This window comes from Pleurodeles waltl, chromosome 2_2 (assembly GCF_031143425.1).
Source record: "Pleurodeles waltl isolate 20211129_DDA chromosome 2_2, aPleWal1.hap1.20221129, whole genome shotgun sequence".
NCBI lineage: Eukaryota > Metazoa > Chordata > Amphibia > Caudata > Salamandridae > Pleurodeles > Pleurodeles waltl.
The window spans coordinates 1,139,317,599-1,139,336,844 of NC_090439.1; the positions used below are offsets into that span (position 1 = coordinate 1,139,317,599).

General features: G+C 41.9%; 1 protein-coding gene across 1 annotated transcript in view; it reads right to left on the reverse strand.

Annotated features, from left to right (window-relative positions):
- The window catches only part of MROH1 (maestro heat like repeat family member 1), a 1,237,492-nt gene that overhangs the window by 1,007,762 nt on the left and 210,484 nt on the right, over positions 1 to 19,246 (reverse strand). Inside the window, exon 6 of the mRNA XM_069221041.1 lies at positions 13,011 to 13,109. Within this exon, the coding sequence (XP_069077142.1) occupies positions 13,011 to 13,109 (99 nt within the window). The remainder of the gene's footprint in view (positions 1 to 13,010; positions 13,110 to 19,246) is intronic.

The window sequence follows — 19,246 nt, forward strand, 5'->3', positions numbered from 1 at the left end:
TTACGTGGGGACCTTTTCTTAGAACATCAGTTGTTTTATTATAAAACACTTCTCTGTCCGATACACGTTAGAGGAGATTCCAGCCAGATGACCACGACTGCATGCTGATTGATGAATTTTTTCGCTATAGCTGCTTGCTTAGACTACTGAATCCCTGCCGTATATGGGGACAATGTCTTTCTAGTCAACAGGCTTCCTTGCTCAGGTATGGGGGGATGATGTCTTCCCAGGGGGGAAACCTGAAGGGCAGATTAGGGTTTATGGGGGATGATGTCTTCCCAGGAGGGAAACCTGAAGGGCAGATTAGGGCTTATCACGCTGTGCTCTAGCATAGCTTAGGTAGGAAATAAGTATATTATTCCTAGTGACAGTATGGTGGGACAGTTTTTGTATTTCACTCTCCTTGTCACAATGTTGCTTCTAGTGTGTTTTATCATCCTAGTTATTGCAATACATTACATTTTTATCTAAGATGCTGTTACGTCAGGTTACGTCAATAAACCTTATTAAACTATATTCTGCCTCTGTTTGTCTTTGCCTGTTTGAGACTGATGTAACTGAGAGAAAAAGATGAGATCTATTGATCACGATTCCCATGAGGAGTCCCCTCATGCGCCCAGTTGCCACAATCATCCTGCCTCTCGTGTGGAGAAGAGGCACTGCTAGTTTGCCGGAAAACTCCGATTGGGCTGCCAGGTGTCACATGGTATGGGATTGTACTCAGTACCCCACAATTCAGGTGATTCTGCCCCCCAAATCCAGTAGTCCCATTAGGATAATAAGAATCTACGCGACAAGCTCACTCAAGGCATCTGCCCCAAAACTCCCGACAGGCCAGATTCTCTGACTCCTAAAGAAACCTATATGAGACCCAGACAACCTGGCTAACTAAAAACCTGAAGGGCAGATTAGGGTTTATGGGGGATGATGTCTTCCCAGGAGGGAAACCTGAAGGGCAGATTAGGGCTTATCACGCTGTGCTCTAGCATAGCTTAGGTAGGAAATAAGTATATTATTCCTAGTGACAGTATGGTGGGACAGTTTTTGTATTTCACTCTCCTTGTCACAATGTTGCTTCTAGTGTGTTTTATCATCCTAGTTATTGCAATACATTACATTTTTATCTAAGATGCTGTTACGTCAGGTTACGTCAATAAACCTTATTAAACTATATTCTGCCTCTGTTTGTCTTTGCCTGTTTGAGACTGATGTAACTGAGAGAAAAAGATGAGATCTATTGATCACGATTCCCATGAGGAGTCCCCTCATGCGCCCAGTTGCCACAATCATCCTGCCTCTCGTGTGGAGAAGAGGCACTGCTAGTTTGCCGGAAAACTCCGATTGGGCTGCCAGGTGTCACATGGTATGGGATTGTACTCAGTACCCCACAATTCAGGTGATTCTGCCCCCCAAATCCAGTAGTCCCATTAGGATAATAAGAATCTACGCGACAAGCTCACTCAAGGCATCTGCCCCAAAACTCCCGACAGGCCAGATTCTCTGACTCCTAAAGAAACCTATATGAGACCCAGACAACCTGGCTAACTAAAAGGCCATCACTCACTTATTCACTACCAAGAACGTTTTAGTCTATGCTCAGCTCCAAAAACAAATCAATGATAATCATCTCATGCATTTCTACTCCTCTGACTTTAGATCTCTGTGCAGAAGAGATACTGCTACCTTACATATTGTAGGCTATGCCCTCCTGAATCCAGATGACAATGTCCCCCCCCTCCACCCCTGTCTCCTGATATTACTGGACCTTTCAGCTGCCTTTTACACAGTCGACTATTCTATCTTCACAGGTACCCTTGAGTCTCAAATGGGATTTCCTATACTGGTTCTCCTCCTCCCTTTCCAATTCGCACCTTGGGCACCTCCAGGTCCCAAAAGATCATCATCCCCTGTGAAGTCCTGTGAGGTATCATACTGTCTTATGCCTTCTTCAACCTTTACATGGAGCCACTTGGTGGTCTCCTTACTAATAACACCATCAAGATTCACCAATATGCTGATAATACATAACTCTACTCGAGTCTCCTCCGTTTTAGACATCCATCACCTCTAACACTGTCCGAAAATCATCCAGACATGGATGTTCAGCACATACCTGAAGCTCAACTCAACCAAGACAAAATTCCTGATATTTGGCAAGAACAAACAACAATAAACAGTGTTAACGTGGCTCAATGAAATGAACCTCAATAGTTTCATATCCCACCAAATGCCAATTTGCTTGGATCTACAATGGACACCAACCTGATCCTCAAAGAACACATTGACAAACTACGGACTGGTATCAGCTGTCTTCTAAAGAAAGTGAAAACATTTCTTGCAGAAAGTCCTCATACTCCTGCAATTAAATGGAAGCAAGACGTTGCTTCAGGGCTTTCCAGGCTGCACACCAGAACCCGTAAGGGCATCCTACATACCTTGGCAAGCCTTTTCTATCTATGCACTCATGAACAATATAGCCATATTCATCAACACCACCACAACACTGCTCCAGTTTAGGAAAGAGCTGGATTCTCACCCCATTAAAGCACACTAAATAATAATACATTAACCATACATAACCCAGCTATCTCTCTTATCACTCAGTGAAGTTATGCTCGTCTTTGACCCGTTACAGAACTCCTCTATCTTTTGGCTAGATTTGTGTTATAGCAATCCCATATGTACATACATATAAACCACAGGAATTACCAATTCTTCTTTATTACAGGGATGCAAAAAAAGCATCCTGAAGACCTATGGCACATATCTAGTGCCACTGTGGTAACGGGCAATACATTTGGTATAAGGCCAAAAACCTCAACTCTCACATTACAAAGTTGTTTGTAGTTCGGAAGTAGAGTATGTGTCTGAATTCTTGAGCTGCATCTTTCTTTCGAAACAGAAATTAATAAGTATATATTCCTTGGCAATGATGGACCTCCCCTAATGCATGTTTGTTGAGTTGTTCACTTCCTTCTAGTCTAGTCTCTGGGATTTATAAAGCAATGGCTACCCTCCAGGGCATTCCAGCGCTAAGTAACAGCATTACTCGAAAATAAAGATTTAAAAAAAAATTCTAATATTGAGTTCTGATTTTGTCTTCCTACACTGCAGTCGGAGGGCTTTCCGGAGCCTAGTAACAAAACATGCAGACGAGCGCCCACCCACTCTTGCACTATTAATGCTAGTCACTATTAGCAGCTGACCTGTGGAATGGGTCCCTGGGTCTTTTAGGTGAGTGGGTGTGTGGTGGGGGTGCTGCGCTCTCCCCATTTACATGTCACTATTGGCTTAGGGAGGTTGGCTGCCTGAGGGGGTTGGTGACCACGGAGTCTCACTGCGGGCCAGGCTCTGTGGCCAAGGCTGTGCGCAACGTGGAGGTGGCTGCCTTCAAAACAGCGGTCTTCCAAGTAGTATGTTGTAACAAGGCTTTTTTTAAATGGTTTCAAATAGCGGTCCAATTAATTTATAAAGTACTACATTTAGTTCCCAAGAAGGAGAAGGAGGTCTTGTGGGAGGGAACACTTTCATAATGCCCTCCAAGTAACTCTTCTTTACACGCATTCTAAAGAAAGAGGTTAGTGAAGGATATTTCCTACAAACATTGTCAGATGAAGTGAAGGAATCAGCACATCTGGATGCATCATGGTTGTTCTGAATGCACCAAATGCAGAACCTCTTCCACGTGAAGGCTTAAGAAGTTCTGGTGGAAGGACGCTTTGTCTCTTACAGAATATCAATACAGTCCTGTGGCAAATTCGTTTTTTGTAAATTGTAGAAATTCAGGAGTCTGGGCTTTAAGTTCAATGGTGGAACAATGAGATGCAGGGTCTGGTCCCGGAACTTGTAGAGGAGATCATGTCTGCATGGCAGCATTCTTTGCGGCCGCTCAGATATGTGTATAGGGTCATGAACCAACACTGTCTGGGCCTATTCTGCTGTTACCATAATCATTCTAGCCTTGGAATGTTAACACTTGACACTGGGTATTAGTGCAATAGGAGGACATTACATTTCTTTGACCAATCTATCAAACGGGCCCTTTTGACCCTGGTTAGTAGAATCTAGAGGGGTAATCTGGAAATTTTTAGTTTCTTAGGTCTGCAAAAAATCTATTTGTAGATAAGCCCACCAATGCAGATGCAGGCACCAAACACACATCCTCAGTGGCACTGGGGTGGCCGAGTGCAAACAAGCCGCTGGGTTTCCAATGGTGGTCACTCAGACGCTGCAGGCAAAGTCCAGGGGGTCGCCTTGGACAAACCACAGGCTGGACAGGGAGGAAGGCTGCCTGCTGAACGTAGCTGCACTGGAGGTCAGGTTCTCCAAGGCCTGGGGGCTGCGGGTGCAATGGTCTTTCAGGCGTCTTATTTTCGTCCGGAGCTTTTGCAGTCGGGGGTTCCTCGGGATATCCTCTGCAGGCGTTGTAGTGGATGGATGGAGAGGTCATCCCAGGGTGGGCACTTGCTCACAATCGCCTGGGGACTCTCTAGCTGGTTGGGCCACCTAGGCACAGGCCACAGGTGTCGGGTGCAGGCTGGTCAGGACTCACAGATCCTGGGAGGCTCTGGACTCCCAGACCATATACTCAATAAGGCTACACTGCACTAACAATGTCTAAGAATGGACTTAGACACTGTAGGGGCATATTGTTCATGCAGCTATGCCCTCATCTATGCTATAGATAGGGCTGTAAGTTCTGCTAGAGGGGTGACTTACATATGCCACAAGCGGTGGTTTGTGGGCATGGCACCCTGAGAGGGGTGCCATGTCTACTTTGCCTTTTTCGCCCCACCAGCACAAACAAAGCTGCAAAGGCAGTGTGCATGTGCTTGGTGAGGGGTCCCCCACGGTGACATAATACATGCTGCAGCCCTTGGGGACCTTCCCTGGCCACAGGGCCATTGGTACTTAACTGTGTGCCAATTGTAATAAAGGTACAGATTTTGGGAAATAACACTAGTGCTGGGGCCTGGTTTGCAGGGTTCCAGCACACTTTCAATCGAAGTTGGCTTCAATATCAGGTAAAAAGTGGGGGGTAACCATGCCAATAGTGGCCCTTTCCTACAGTGGAGAAGAGAAATGAATGTATTTATGACAGTAGAGAAGTTAACATACACCAATAGAGGCTGTCCTCAGAGGTTTGGGAGAGTCTGAGGGGCCTGGATGGCATATTACTCCTTGAATGCATAAATACCTACCGAATCTTGGTCCACCGGGCCATGCTGCGGAATATAATTGATGACTACAGAGAGACATATGGATTGTGATGTCTATAGATGGGGAGAGAGACCAATTGCTGTAACAACCAACTATATGCTCAAGTGTCTGGAGGAGGGGGTTTCTAGTTTTGGTGCTATGATGATTTACCAATATGTACACCTTACTTGGGCATGTTAATAATGCTTATTACAATGATATGTTCCATTTGCTTAATCACAGCTCATGTTTTATTTACAAGAATAAGATCTTTAAAAAATATTTGAAAATGTATTTGCATATCTTTTCTTGGGCATGCAAAAGTAACAAATGAAAGGGTTAGCTCTGTTTCCACTAACTCCTTGGGATTTGGAGTGGTCATGTCAGAGGTTACCAGAAACATCAATTAGAGTTAGATGTCGTACTGTGCACTAGCCTAATAAACCAACATCTGCTGATAATAAAAGTAGACTTAGTGTCTATAATATGAAGTTATTGTTGACATAATACACAGTCCTACTAAATTCATAGGAACGGTACAACATGGCACCACCAACGTTCTAGGTCAGGTACTTATTTAATGGGTCTGAGCAGTTTTCTTACTTATGCCTAAGGTTCTGAACAGAGACGTCTGTGGGGATAAGGATTTATCCTCCGCTTAATGGGAAGCACCTATGTATGTCTGTTGGTTGTGCAAGCTTGAACCTTTAAAAGGATTACCCTCCCCCACAGCTATTGTGTTTACTTTCTTTGAATTCCATTAATTAAATATGGCACACCCAGCAAATAGTCCTGTTAATTGCAGACAAACTGCTCATTTAGCTGCACATGGGCTCACCAATGGCAGTGGAGATCTTACCTTAGTGATTGAGGTACACAAAGCTTATAAATGTGAAGCTTGTTAGTTATTCCTGGGTTCATTTTCCTGCAGTTGATGCTAATTCACAACATTTCACATATACAGAGGCGGCAGTTCGGCAGACCTTGTGAATATTTAGAAATACCATTGATTTCCAAGAAGACCCTACTTGGTTCCAAGGAGCCCTCCTACATACCCTTCAGAATGTCAGACTGGGTCCTCTCAGTAATGAGGGGGCAACCTGGCCAGCCTTGGCGGGCTATATGCCATATCCCAATGCACACGCCTTAAATCAGCATGATACGTATGCTCTTATAAAACATCTGGTTACACTGTATCAACGTCTGATGCAGTTCATATACATACATTAACTACTGTCCAAGCAAAGGCTCTTCAAGCTGGGCAGCAACAGTTAGCTGTGCCTGCAATTAGTCCAGCTACTAATAATGCCATTATGGACAAAATACTTACCATGAAATTACGTTTTGGATTGACCAAAAAATAAACCAGCTTGAAGCAGTGTTTCCCCATACAGGGCCCGGAGATCAATTTTAAATTCTCATTATGTTCCTTGAACTTGGTACGGTTCATCCTGTTGAGGACCGTACTACATGGGGTACTGTATTTGCTGCCGTATACACCGTTAGCCATGGTACTCCATCAACTGCTGTTTTGCCTTCACTGCTTAAGCGAATTCAAAATGAGTACGGGGTGGCCCCAGCCCTGGATTTGGGGATGAAACTTTACCACAGTGTACTCAATAATTTTAAGTAATATCAAGGGGAGGCAGCTTCTTTGGTAATACACTGTCTCACGTTGGTTCCTGTTGCGGATCAGAAACGCAAGCTACATAAAATATTTTCGGAAGCCTATACATTCATAGATTGTGAGAATTTGGGGACCAGACCTTATAACCCATACTACAGATACTACCAAGCTGACAGCCGAGTGCTCTAAAAAGTAAAGCTAAAGCTAAAACTCTGACTGGATCTCTGCAACCGGAGTCTTTGCAAAAAAACGTTAAAACTTATGTAACCATGATAACTTAAACAGCTTCACAGGTATCAGCATTCTGATACACGCCCTTCTCTTTCTTTGAAGACTCTACAGACAAAAGATCAGAGAGAGTGGGATGAGACAAACACAGACAAAAGGAGTATGTGAAACCAAAAACAGACTCACGGCGCTCCTCTAATCTCATCATAAAAAACAGAACACACGATTTAAAAAGAATTTACAGAAAAAATGCCACAAATTCTCAGAATTCTTCTTTTGAGCAAGACGTGGGTGACAACTCTGCTTGACCTTGCAGCAGATGTCACAATAGTTTGCCAGACTCTTCAAGAGTGTCTGATGGCGAGACCAACTAATGGCTATATACAGACTGAAAAAGCAGATCGGTGGTTAAGCCCTCCTGATAGACTTTTTGATTTGGAAATATATATACTGAGGGTGATATACAGCGTACTATTAGAGTAATATTCTGGCAGAATTTAACTAATGAACAAGACATCCTTTCGGCTGAGGTAGATTCACTCTGCCGAAGAGGGCCAATCTTGGTTCACAGACTGTCCCCGTTCCTTAAATTAGTCATCCAATATATAATAAATTCTTTACATCAGAGTTCCATTAAAGTTTATTCTTGTGATTCAATTCATAGTCTGCTTTCCAGGATGTATAATGTTAGAATGTCACATAATGTAATTAAACCTTTTTATAATCAAATCTTTTTATATAACTTCTGATTTCATCCCAATGCATTTCGGGAATAGCCCTTCTTCAGGGGAAAAGTTTCCTATAAAATAGAGAAAAGGACCAAATAACTACACAGTTTCTCAGGAATTCGAGCTCGCACTACAAATAGTGTAATCCATGAACATTATGTAGTTTAAAAACTATATGTATGGCCAAGTGTATTTAAGAAAATCGAATTAAATATGAAGAATCTGAATGATCTGTGTACCTTAACCTTCTACATAACTACAACCTCGATGTAAACCAGTGACTCGTGACTCCCAAAAGTGGTTTACTTCTTAGTTGCAAAAGTCCCACAAGGAAAAAATATAATACTACCTTCCTTCTCTGTTCTTGTTCCTGAGGAAATTAAAGAAACATATGCTACAGAATGGGCTCTTGCACATGGCCCAGCATTATATCCCAATCAGGCAGGCTGGGATAAAGATTCACCTCCTGTTACACCTATACGGTCCAACACACAATCGCAACCATAATATCCCATTAAACATGAACTGAACGCCCTTCTAGGGAGATACTATCACAATTAGAATATCAAGGTGTGATTGAGCCGTGCATCTCTCCAATGAATAATCCATTATTTCCTGTGATTAAACCTGATCATTCCTATTGTATGGTCCTAGACTATAGAAATGTAAACGGTTACACATGGACTTTTGCTGTACAAAAGTCACAGCCTTAATAAATAAAAAAATGTGTAAAATATATAAAAGTACATTGGACATTTCCAATGTTTTTTCTGTCAAAATATAAAGAGCTTGAAAGCACAGATTCGATGGGATTCACCGTGTTAGGAACCCAACAAAGGTTCAGCAGGCTCCCCTCCAGGGTGTAAGAACAGGCCAGGTCTGTTAACTGCCCGGGTAACAACAATTTTACAAGAATTGACTCAGAAGCGTTGTCTTACGTTGATTACATTTACCTCAGAGATGATGATTTAAACACATTTGGCCACAGTGGATTGTATAATTCTGGGATTCGTCGACCATGTTGCCATTCTCAGTGTCCTATTTTTAGGATATGGATTATCCAATGAAGGAAAAGAATAGTGTCACATTTCCTGGGTAAGTGTGCTCTTATGCATTCAACAAATATCTTTAAAAGCTTCAACTGTTTTTGGGCCTTCTAAATTTTAGTAGAACATACATACAAGATTATGTGCAACAGGTTAAACCGTTGTTCGATTTAATTTGTCAGACATACTTGAGTCTAAATACTTAAATACCCGTGTTAACACTCCTATTTTGGTGATCGGAATTATTGCGGGTTCCAGTGATTACACGCATGTCACCTTAAATGAAGGTGAAGCTGTGCCGGCAGCTTATACATTGAATTTATACTCCAATGTGTCAATGCGTTTTGCACTGAAAGAAACAATTCTGACTGCAGTTCAACCAGCTGTACTGAAGGAACATTATTGGCTCAAGGGAGAAGCATAGCTGTAGCATCTCCTGTTCCAGCCTGAGAGGCCATCACCAAAGCCAGTGCTTCTAAAGCACAAGCCTTACATCCAAGATGGATCTAGCGGGAAACTTCCTTCACAGCTACTGATGCAGACTATGTATTTGACCCTGTTCTAAGAAAACAGGAATTTTTCCAGCATGAACAAGAATAACCGGGGTCTAGTGACATTTTGCCTCTAGATCAGTATGAATACATGATATATACTGATGGCTCTGCCCAGCCAGTGTTTGGTACTAAGTATAAGTACTCGGCTGCACACGCTGCAGTGAAAGGTGTCATGAAAGATGGTGTATTTCAGGCACATGAGACATATACAGAAACTTAGAGAGTGTACCGCTCAACTCAGTCTATTTAGATCAATGCGGACCACTCTATATGGATGGTACATTTACATTTATCTTATTGGCTGTTGATTCTTGTTCTCAGTTTCTATGGGTGTGGCCACAGCGATTGGCTGATGCTCACACTGTTACTGAAGATTTTCAAGTCTATCAGTATAGAGGTAGTGGTGGCATTCCACTCGGACCAGGGACGGGCTTTCACTTCTAAGTTCTGCACATCCTTCTTCCTACGGACGCCATCTTGTTGCTTTCTCTGTCCGGTGGAACAGAAGGAGGAGCAACTGCATGTGGCCTCCCCTGCTTTGGGGGCTCTACATAGGCTACCAGTTGCCAGAAAATTCACCTTCAAGCAGCTTTGTATCGCCCACAAAGCAATACATGGAACAGGACCGGTTTTCTTCAGGAGTAAAATTACCAAATGCACACAACAAAGAACCCTCCGGTCAAGACTGGCGCCTCGCCTCAAAATCCCAGCATGCAACACACAAAAAAAAAAACATATGAAGGGTACATCTCTGCTCAAACAGCCAAACTATGGAATTCATTACCCCAAACATAAGAGCCACGGAGATAACTAGCTTATCTTCAGAAGACTACTCAACAGTTGCCTCTCTCCTACATGACCACCACACTCACACAAACGTACAGCATCTGTGTATGTATGTGAACATGTATAATTTGATTACATAATGTGCATTTCTTTGTACAAAAAATATATATATATACACACACACACAAGGCCCACTTAAATATATATTAAAAAATATAAATATATACACATTTTATGCTTATGTTTCACGTGTTATTTGATTAGCTGCCTATCGGTCTCTGTTTTATTTATCTATCACAATATGCAAACAATGTTAACAATTGCATCTATAAGTGCTACACTACTGAAATATAGAGGAAAAAATAAAACAAACATAAAAGAATACAATTTGTATATATATATATTTTTTTTTTTTTAAAGAAAATCACAATTCGTTTTATGTACACCACCTGAAAGTCTGAATTTCTAACTATCTATCCATACATACACATATGGATCATTACACATACAATTTTATATGTTATTTTCTTTAACATTTACACTCTATGCAATTATGTATCTATACATTACTTTACTCCTACAGTAGAAAGAAAGAAAACGAAGGCCTTCAACTCCCTCCAATTGACTACCCGATGTCTCATCACATGCCACTCCTGATTTACCCTCTACCTCCAATCCTGCACTGAACCCCAACCTCATTCTACTACTAGGATCTCCCTAAGATAATTTCTGGACTCTTCCCTCCTTGACTCACCCCAACCCTCATTCTACTGCTATGATCTCCCATATAACCCTTTCTAGACTTTTCGCTCCTCGAATCTCTCCCCTTGACTCAGCCCAAACCTCATTTTAGTACAATGATCTCCAAAATAATACTTCCTAGACTCTGTCCTACTGTATACCTCCTTTGACTCCGCCCAAACCTCATTTTACTATGAGCTCCCTAATAACCCTTCTATACTCTTCCCTCCCTGATTAATGTCTTTACAGCTAAGTGGCCTATTAACTGTGAACTAATCAGACATTGTTTAATAAAAAGTATTTAAGATATTTGGTGGTGGTGGTGGTATATTATTGGGCTCAAGATTATATGATATTGATTGACATGGTAGGAGTTATACCAAAATTTACTAGATGAGTTTTGGTAGTTGTGCACTTTCGTAGTTGTGTTGTCCTGGTTCCGCCTCTTCTTTTCTTTTTTTGCAGGGGCCCTCCTTTGTTTAGTAGATGTTTCCCAACGCTCAACGCTGAACGCGATTGCAACAGCTTATGAGAGTCAGTTGTCTATGGATGCTTTGTCCTCAACTGTTCACACTCCCTCGATGTTGTGCGATGTCTCAATGCTGTCTTTGAGTGAATAGGTGTGTTTCTAGACCTCGACGTCCTGCTTCTTAACATCAATCAGGAGAGGAGCCTTTTTCTCTGGCAATGCTTCTCCCTGAACCTACCTCTAGTGGAGTGCTTGGAGTGGGAAGAGAGATGGCCTTCCCCTAAGCCCGAGAACTTCCAGCAGTAACTTCCTTACGTCCTTCTTGTAAGCAATGCAGCCCCATTTTTTCTCTGTTTTTAAGAGTTCTCCTGGAGAATTCATGTTATGGCTGCAGGCTCTTGTACAATGGTATTGGTTTATTTCACAGGGAAACTATACGGACTCTGAGGGTTTGATTGGGCTATTTTCTTCCCTCAGACATAGCACTTCACCAATAGTGTCGGTGTCCTGACTGAATAAAATGTATTTTCAGTCAGTTTGTTAAACGTACTCTCTCTGTTAAAAGACGTTGAGTGTAGTGAAAAATAGTAATGGTTTTTAAAAGATTTGGAAATCAAGCCAAAAATGCCTCAAAATCCTGTTTATGGAAACCAGTAAAACAAATTGAGCTTTCGCCTGTGAGGGAGGGTGAGATACAGGGGGTACAGTGAGGGCTTTAAAGACACAGGGACAGTTTTCTATGCTTTGCATTACAGCCTACACGCTAGCACGTCCTTCATTCCCTCTTCCTTAGTAAAAAAAAAAAAAAAAGGTTTGTGAAATATCTTTTATGATCATTTTTATGTACTAAGTGACTTTCATTGAACTGGGTGCATTTGTGTAACTAAATGTAATTTGTCCATATTTAGCCTTTTATAGGCTGCAAACATATCTATTTTGTGCAGCTGTATTTGTGTATAAAGTTATTTATATATATTGCAAAGTTCCCTGGGATGCCAGGCGTGGGAGGGACTATTCAGTGCTTAGGAGTGTGACGACTATTATTAAAATCTAACTTGTGCAAATTTATGAATACTGATTGAATTTCAGATGTCTGTACTGCAAGTTCTGCTAAATCCTGAAATTCCTATACATAGCAAGAGAAGGTCATAAATGCAGCAGCACTTGGTGGTACTGGTTGTGGAAGTCAGCAGAGTTGCCCGTGGAATTGGACGGTGGTGGTGGTTATGCCAGTGAGTGGCATCATCACCTAAACACTTAGATCTATTTAGGGTCAAGGCACTTATTTTTCCGCTTCGGGCATACCCGTGGGATTTCAAGCTTTTAGAAAGTACCAGAGAGCAATGGCAAAAGACTGGATGTAAAGGACTGATAAGTGTGAAATGTAAGTGCAAGGTTAAAACAGTCCAGAAGTGGGAATAAAATAATAATCACGTCCATACACTGAATGCTAGAGAACTAAAATCATAAGCAACAATACATATTTTCACCATGTGAAATGGTAGAGAATTTAAGCTTGCTTCACCGGTCTGCAGATTTCTTTCTAAACAAACATTTCTGAGGAGATGCAATGCCCCGGACTGCAGTGACCACAGGGAACAAGTATACAAAAAGCAGAGCCGTTCTCCTTACCCACGCAGAACACGGCCTTCATGTGGTCCTGCTTTGCCATACCCAGCATGGGTAGCATGGTGCTCAGGATGGAGTTCAAGAAGGGAACCATGCCAAACACTGTACAGAAGACATAATTGTGGGAGTCACACATGCGGCATCGGGGAAATAGTTTAAAACATCAAAGAGACACACAAGATTTAATAATTCACAACTGCGTTCTGTAAGTAGATGAGTGACCTCCCAGAGATGCTCAGCCTTGTAGAAGCACCTGGGGAAGCACAGTGACACTTTGGAATCGTAGTTACCTGGAGGTACAGCTACTGTTCCAGCAACTCTTTCATGACAGCTATAATGCAGGATGTCAATTATTAGTGCACACAAGAGTCACTGTGCGCCCCCGCGCGCCCCCCCCCCCCCCTCTTTACCTTAGGTGAGACTTCCCTGCATCAGTCAAGATAAACAGGATACTGAAAACGTCTATATATCCGTCTATAGCAAGAGAAAGTGTAAATATGCAAATATTTCCCAACAAAGGCCACGTTCTAGCCTGCGTGCTCTTGCTGCTGGTGCCAGCGCGGGGGCTGTAGCCAAACCTCCAATATTATTGCGAGCAAAATCAAAAGCATTGCACTCTGGGAAGCAGTTGTCAGCTGTGTTTTAACACAGTGCTGCCTGCTCTGGAGATGGCGTACATCACAGACCGCTGTGGCGCGGAGTAATGCAAACTCACTCCGCATTAACACAGAAAAAATGAATAACTGAAGTATCTGTTCCTAGTGCCGACCTCACAGTGATTGTTATCAGCCAGTGGTCTCGAACATTGTGGCAATTATAACTGAAAACGCAGCAGAGAGGTCAGTCTCAGAGGTATTGCTAAACATGTCCATCCCAAGGCAGAAAAAAACAATCTAGGGTCTAGTCAGCCACATCCGGGGACTACCTTCGTTGAAGAAAACCCAGCTGCAATGCACAAACCCAGCACAGGGTGGCAGGAGTATGCAGAGCATGAGTACCTTCAGCCGCCCATGCTACAAACACTGAGTGCTTAACTCAAGGCGGTGGTTGCAGGTGGGGCTCACCGGCACTCATTCTTGTGGACTGGGACTGATGTTTCATCAAGAGCCTTTGACCCCTGTTATATTTTCTATCTCTTGTGCTTTAGAGATTTTAACATGTTTTGCCGCACGCTGGTTTGTTGAATCAGTCATTCTGGAATCAGATCTCTGCTGCGACACTTGGAGATTTGATATGCTGCACAGAGGCTGGCTGGCGGGCTCTACTGACAATATCTAAATAAAGAAGCAGTTTGTAACTTTTACCCCTTGGTGACTCCGTGGTTTGTTGGCGAACCTGGAACAGCAGCACAATCCTGACCTGTCGCCAGGCCCACCAGTCTGCCGGCAGCAGGGTGATTGCCAGGCATCAGTGGTGATATTGGCATTGTTCGAGGTGCACCTTGGAAGGACCTGCATCTCGACGCATCACTGAATGTGACCTGGATGCAGCCAGGCGAGGTAACTGGTCGCACACTTGATGCATGTGAAACATCTCCATGTGTTTCTGAAGTACTGAAAGTACATGCAGCCACACCGGAGGTTGAGTGGCTGCCACAAAATGATCCTTTAGTTTCTGCAGTTTTACACACTGATGCCCACGTCTCCGGTATTTGCGCGTGCTGCCGTTTTGAATATTGGCAGCCTAGTTTATTAGATTGATACAGCTCCACTGGCGCTCTGGAGATATTGCGAAACACGACGATTGTAAAATAAATACATTTTATTTTTTCGATGTTACGGATCTCCTGATAAAGGACTCAAATGATTGACACTTACAATTACAGCCATCTTCGAATTTTCTTCATTCTGTTTCCACATCAGCCTTCAACTTTGTCTTTACTGCTGTGTCACTGAAGTTGCATTTTTCTGTGTTATGACCAATTTGAATCTACTCTAAAGCTCCAGCATTTGTTGTACCATATATCAGCATGCCAACTGGAAGACATGTAAAACCATCTCCACATTTTCTACTTAATCCAGGAAAACCTGTGTAAAAGCGGAAACACTGGTTTAAGGTGTTTCAAAACTACCTGGTAACTATTAATGCTGTGCACCATGCACCTGCCAGCAAAGCAGCTCTCCCTTTTAACTGTCTTGGATTGGAAGATTAAAAGCTTCAAAGAAAGTTCAAAAACACTTGTGTGTGTTTCACAAAGCCCTCACTTGAAGAAATAATAAGACTGCTGACGGGATTAAATATTCTGTTGAATTGGTGAAAAATTTCAGGAGAGGATGCAAATTCTAAATGTGTGTGACAGACAAATCTACGGACGTCAGTAATAAAAAACATAAGTATCCAAAGTGGCTTTGAGTGGACTGTTGATATTGTAGATAAAGAGGAAGGACTGTGGGAAAGAACAGGCCTTAATCTGATGTGTGTATTGCTAATATAGAGCTAAGAAATACGGCGGACTCTGGATCGCAGGTGACAATGCTGTCAGGGATGACTTTCCGGACTCCATAGCCGGGTACATTCTTTACAGGAACTCGATATTAGAGCAGCGGCAGATGACGGCTCAGAATTAGAAACACTGTGCTTCTCTGAGGACACTTGTTTTTCTGGTAGACTTAATATCATACATCGTAAATGGCTGTGAATGGCAGGGATATCATGCGCTGGGTTCATAAAGGCACGCTGAGTATTACTGTAAAACCTGGGACGGAGATTGGGTCATGTTAGTGGAAAATGGGGTAAATGACCAATTCTATTTTGGAAAATACAATAATTGGTACAATAAAGGGATTTAAACATGAAATAATTGTGATGAAAGTATAGCCGATACAGCGAGGGATGTGCCCTTCCATAGAAGACAGGTAATGGAGAAACACCTTAAGGAGATCTATGGAAGCGTGATTATTGCATTTGTCAATTCTGCTGAATGGGTGAGCGCTGTCACTGCTAAAAATGAAAAAGTGGCTATATTTAGGCTTTGTGCCGATCTCGGGTACCTAAACAATATTCTTGTCGACCTCCACCCCTTGCCCAAAATGCAAGCATTAAGTATTGGTGAGGCACATTATGTTTGTGATATTGATTTAAAAGTTGTCTCCCACTGGGTACCGCTGGAAGAGAAATTGCAATTGCTTACCGCTTTCCTAACACCTTTTGGTACTTGTATGTACATAAGGCTGCCCGTTGGCCTAGTTCCGACAGCTAGCATGTTTCAGAAGTTCATGTATTCTTTATTTAAAGAGCTTTCAGGGGTGCAAGCCGTTAAACATTACAGTTTTTGCAAAAGTAAGTAAATTATGGAACATAATTTTATTCTTCATAAGGAACAGATAATACTCAAATAGCGTGGTATGACTATAACACATGAGAAATGTCAATTCCCAACCAATTCTACTGAATACCTTGGTCATAGCCTCGGAGGGCAAAAAAAACAATGTGCATGTTAATAAAGCCCTAAAGGAAGCACACTCTCCAAAAGACAAGGATGAGTTAAATATGTTTATTGGTTTTTAGTGTTTAATACTCTAGATTGGTATGCTACCATTATGGAGTCTCCTAAACAATGTTCAGAAAGAAAAGTTTACTATGACAAAGAAGGAACAGCAAGTATTGAGTAATATAAAACATGTTTTAGACAAAGTCCCAGCTTGGAAAACCTCTGAAGGTGGTTTAGAGTACATTATGGCTGTTAATGCTAGTGAAGTCAGTTTATGCTCCATTTTAATGCCCAGGAATTATGACTGTGGAACATATTATTGCATTTGCATCAAGAGTTCTCAAGTAAATTGATGAAAGATATAGCATCAAAGAACGTGAGGCATTAGTGTGCGGTGTGGAAATATTCAAAACGTAGGTGTGGGGTACACGCTGTTCTGCCCACAGACCATAACCCTTTAGCCTATTTGTCTGGTGAATAAGAGCAGCTGCTTTGTCTAAATTGATTTGGATCTTCTCTAAATTACAAGAATACAATTTGGATGTGCAATGTATTGCTGGAAGCTCTAATGTATGTGCTGATCCATTCTTCCTATCATCTGTGATTCTGGTGAAGTTGATCTCTTTGGAGATGAGTGGATTGTAGCAGGTATTGATTTGATTAAGCAGTGTTATCGTACTGTCAGCGAAGATGAGTGGTATTAGGCCCGGAAAAGGATATTGTCATGATGTAGATTTTAGGACATGTGCGAAATGACTGGCCCCTTGTCCAACATCTTAGAGGAGATTTATTACGTTTGGTTCAGGTTTCTGCTGAACTATCTGTGGAATCTGGATTTTTGTTAAGGACAGATACCTTTGTGCCCCCTGCCAGTTTAAGATCTAGAATGTTTTTGTTGCACATTCTGGCCAGTCAGGATTTACTTAAAAAAAATCCTTAGACAGAAATGTTGATACTTTGGTGGGTACCTTTGGTGCCAGTACTCTTTCCACCAAAGTTAAAAGACAAATAAGCTGCAGATGTTGTGGAACCTATCACTGTTTTACAGCATAATTTGTGTTACTGCATTCTTCTTATTATTCTAAATGTATCTATTATGCCGGTTGATGACATGAGCACTTAAGTGGCCAGAGATCTTGAATCCCAAAGTTTTTGCTGTGGAGGGTACACAGTTGGAACTGATCACTGATAATGGTGAAAGAATGGAAGCATTTTTTAAGACAAAGCTGTACAACATTATACTGTAACTTTTTATACTCCACAATGCAATGGAAGTGTAGAGAGGTTTCGCAGATTGCGCAAAGAAGGTATAAAAATTGCTCTTACTGACAGCCTTGACGTTACACAATTTTCCAGAGAAAAAAGATGTGCATATCATAACATTCTACATGATGTCACTGAGATATTACCTTTTGTTTTATTGAAAGGAAGAAAAGCACATACAAAATTAGTTTCCAATGGGGTGGTTGAAAACAATTCTTGTAAAAGTAGTTAAGTAGGGAAACATTTTAATTTTGATGAACTGCAGTCTTAGGTTAAGTTCATAGTTTAACACTACTCTTGGTGGATTCTTGTTGCTATGCTAAAGAACATGCGATATGAAGTTTAAAACAGATTTCAACCTAAAGTGGACCCTACCTTATCACCGGAGTCACTTGCACATCTGTTAATTGGGAGGATGGGCATTGGTGGGCTAAATAAATGTGATACTTTTGAATGAATTTCAGAAAACTTACGGAGAAGAATTTGAATGCTCATGGTAATTTGATGTTTGGTCATCCTTCTACACCGGTTCATGATAGGCTTGGTGATAATTGTGAGGATGATATTTTACTTTTGCAGAATGCACCAAGTAATGTATCTAGAGGCATAACAAGTAACTCCTGTAAGTAAATAAGAATCTGATACCATCACTGAGGAGAAGGGAGCTTAACCTAGACAGGATCAAATCATCATATGACGTGGAAAAATTTCCCAAAAACTAGTTACCTGTATGATGGTTATAGTATGTAACTGTATTTTATTTATTTAGTTTTTTTGTTGCCGTTGTTCATTGAGGAGGGGAGGTTATATTCCTTATGGGTGGTGCTTGTTATGCTTTCGAAGCTTTAGGATGACATTATTGTGCGCGTGTTAGCTGGCACAGTCATTCTGGAATCAGATCTGTCTGCTGTGGCTGTTGAAGATTTGAGCTGGTGTGTACGGACAGTGGCTGGTGGGTTCCACTGATAATTTGCAACTTTTACCACTTTGGAACTCTGTGGTTTGTTAGCCAACATCGATCGGAATGGCACCACTACAACCCCCTTGACCCAGAAAACACAGCGAGAATTACGTCTTAACCTTCTTCTTAGGCTTACTCAAAGACTTTGACCGCAATGATAATCCACCAAGAGAACAACTTTGGGAACAAGATCTTCCTTTCAACTTCACCAGGTCACGTTGTGAAGTCTTCTTGTGTTAGGCAATGTGAACTTTATCCTCACTGTCCTGTATGGTCTTCTGGCTCATCTGGGCGCAATTGTCATGGGCCCTGGAAATGTGCTCCGACCCCAGACGCAGTAAGCATACTTCGTGAGGGTCTGTCACAGACATTGGTTTGTAACAGTCCCTGCATGGGTTGAACCCTGACTTCTTAGAGAAATATTGGTACATTTTGAGGTTTGAAAGATCAAGGACAAGCTCTAGAATCACACTGGAATGAGCAGAAAGAAAGGAATAGAGTTCAGCTTGCATGGATGGCGCTAAATGGGGCTCCACAAATTGATTCCGGGGTGGGACGACATTGGTGCAGATTCGCACAATGCTA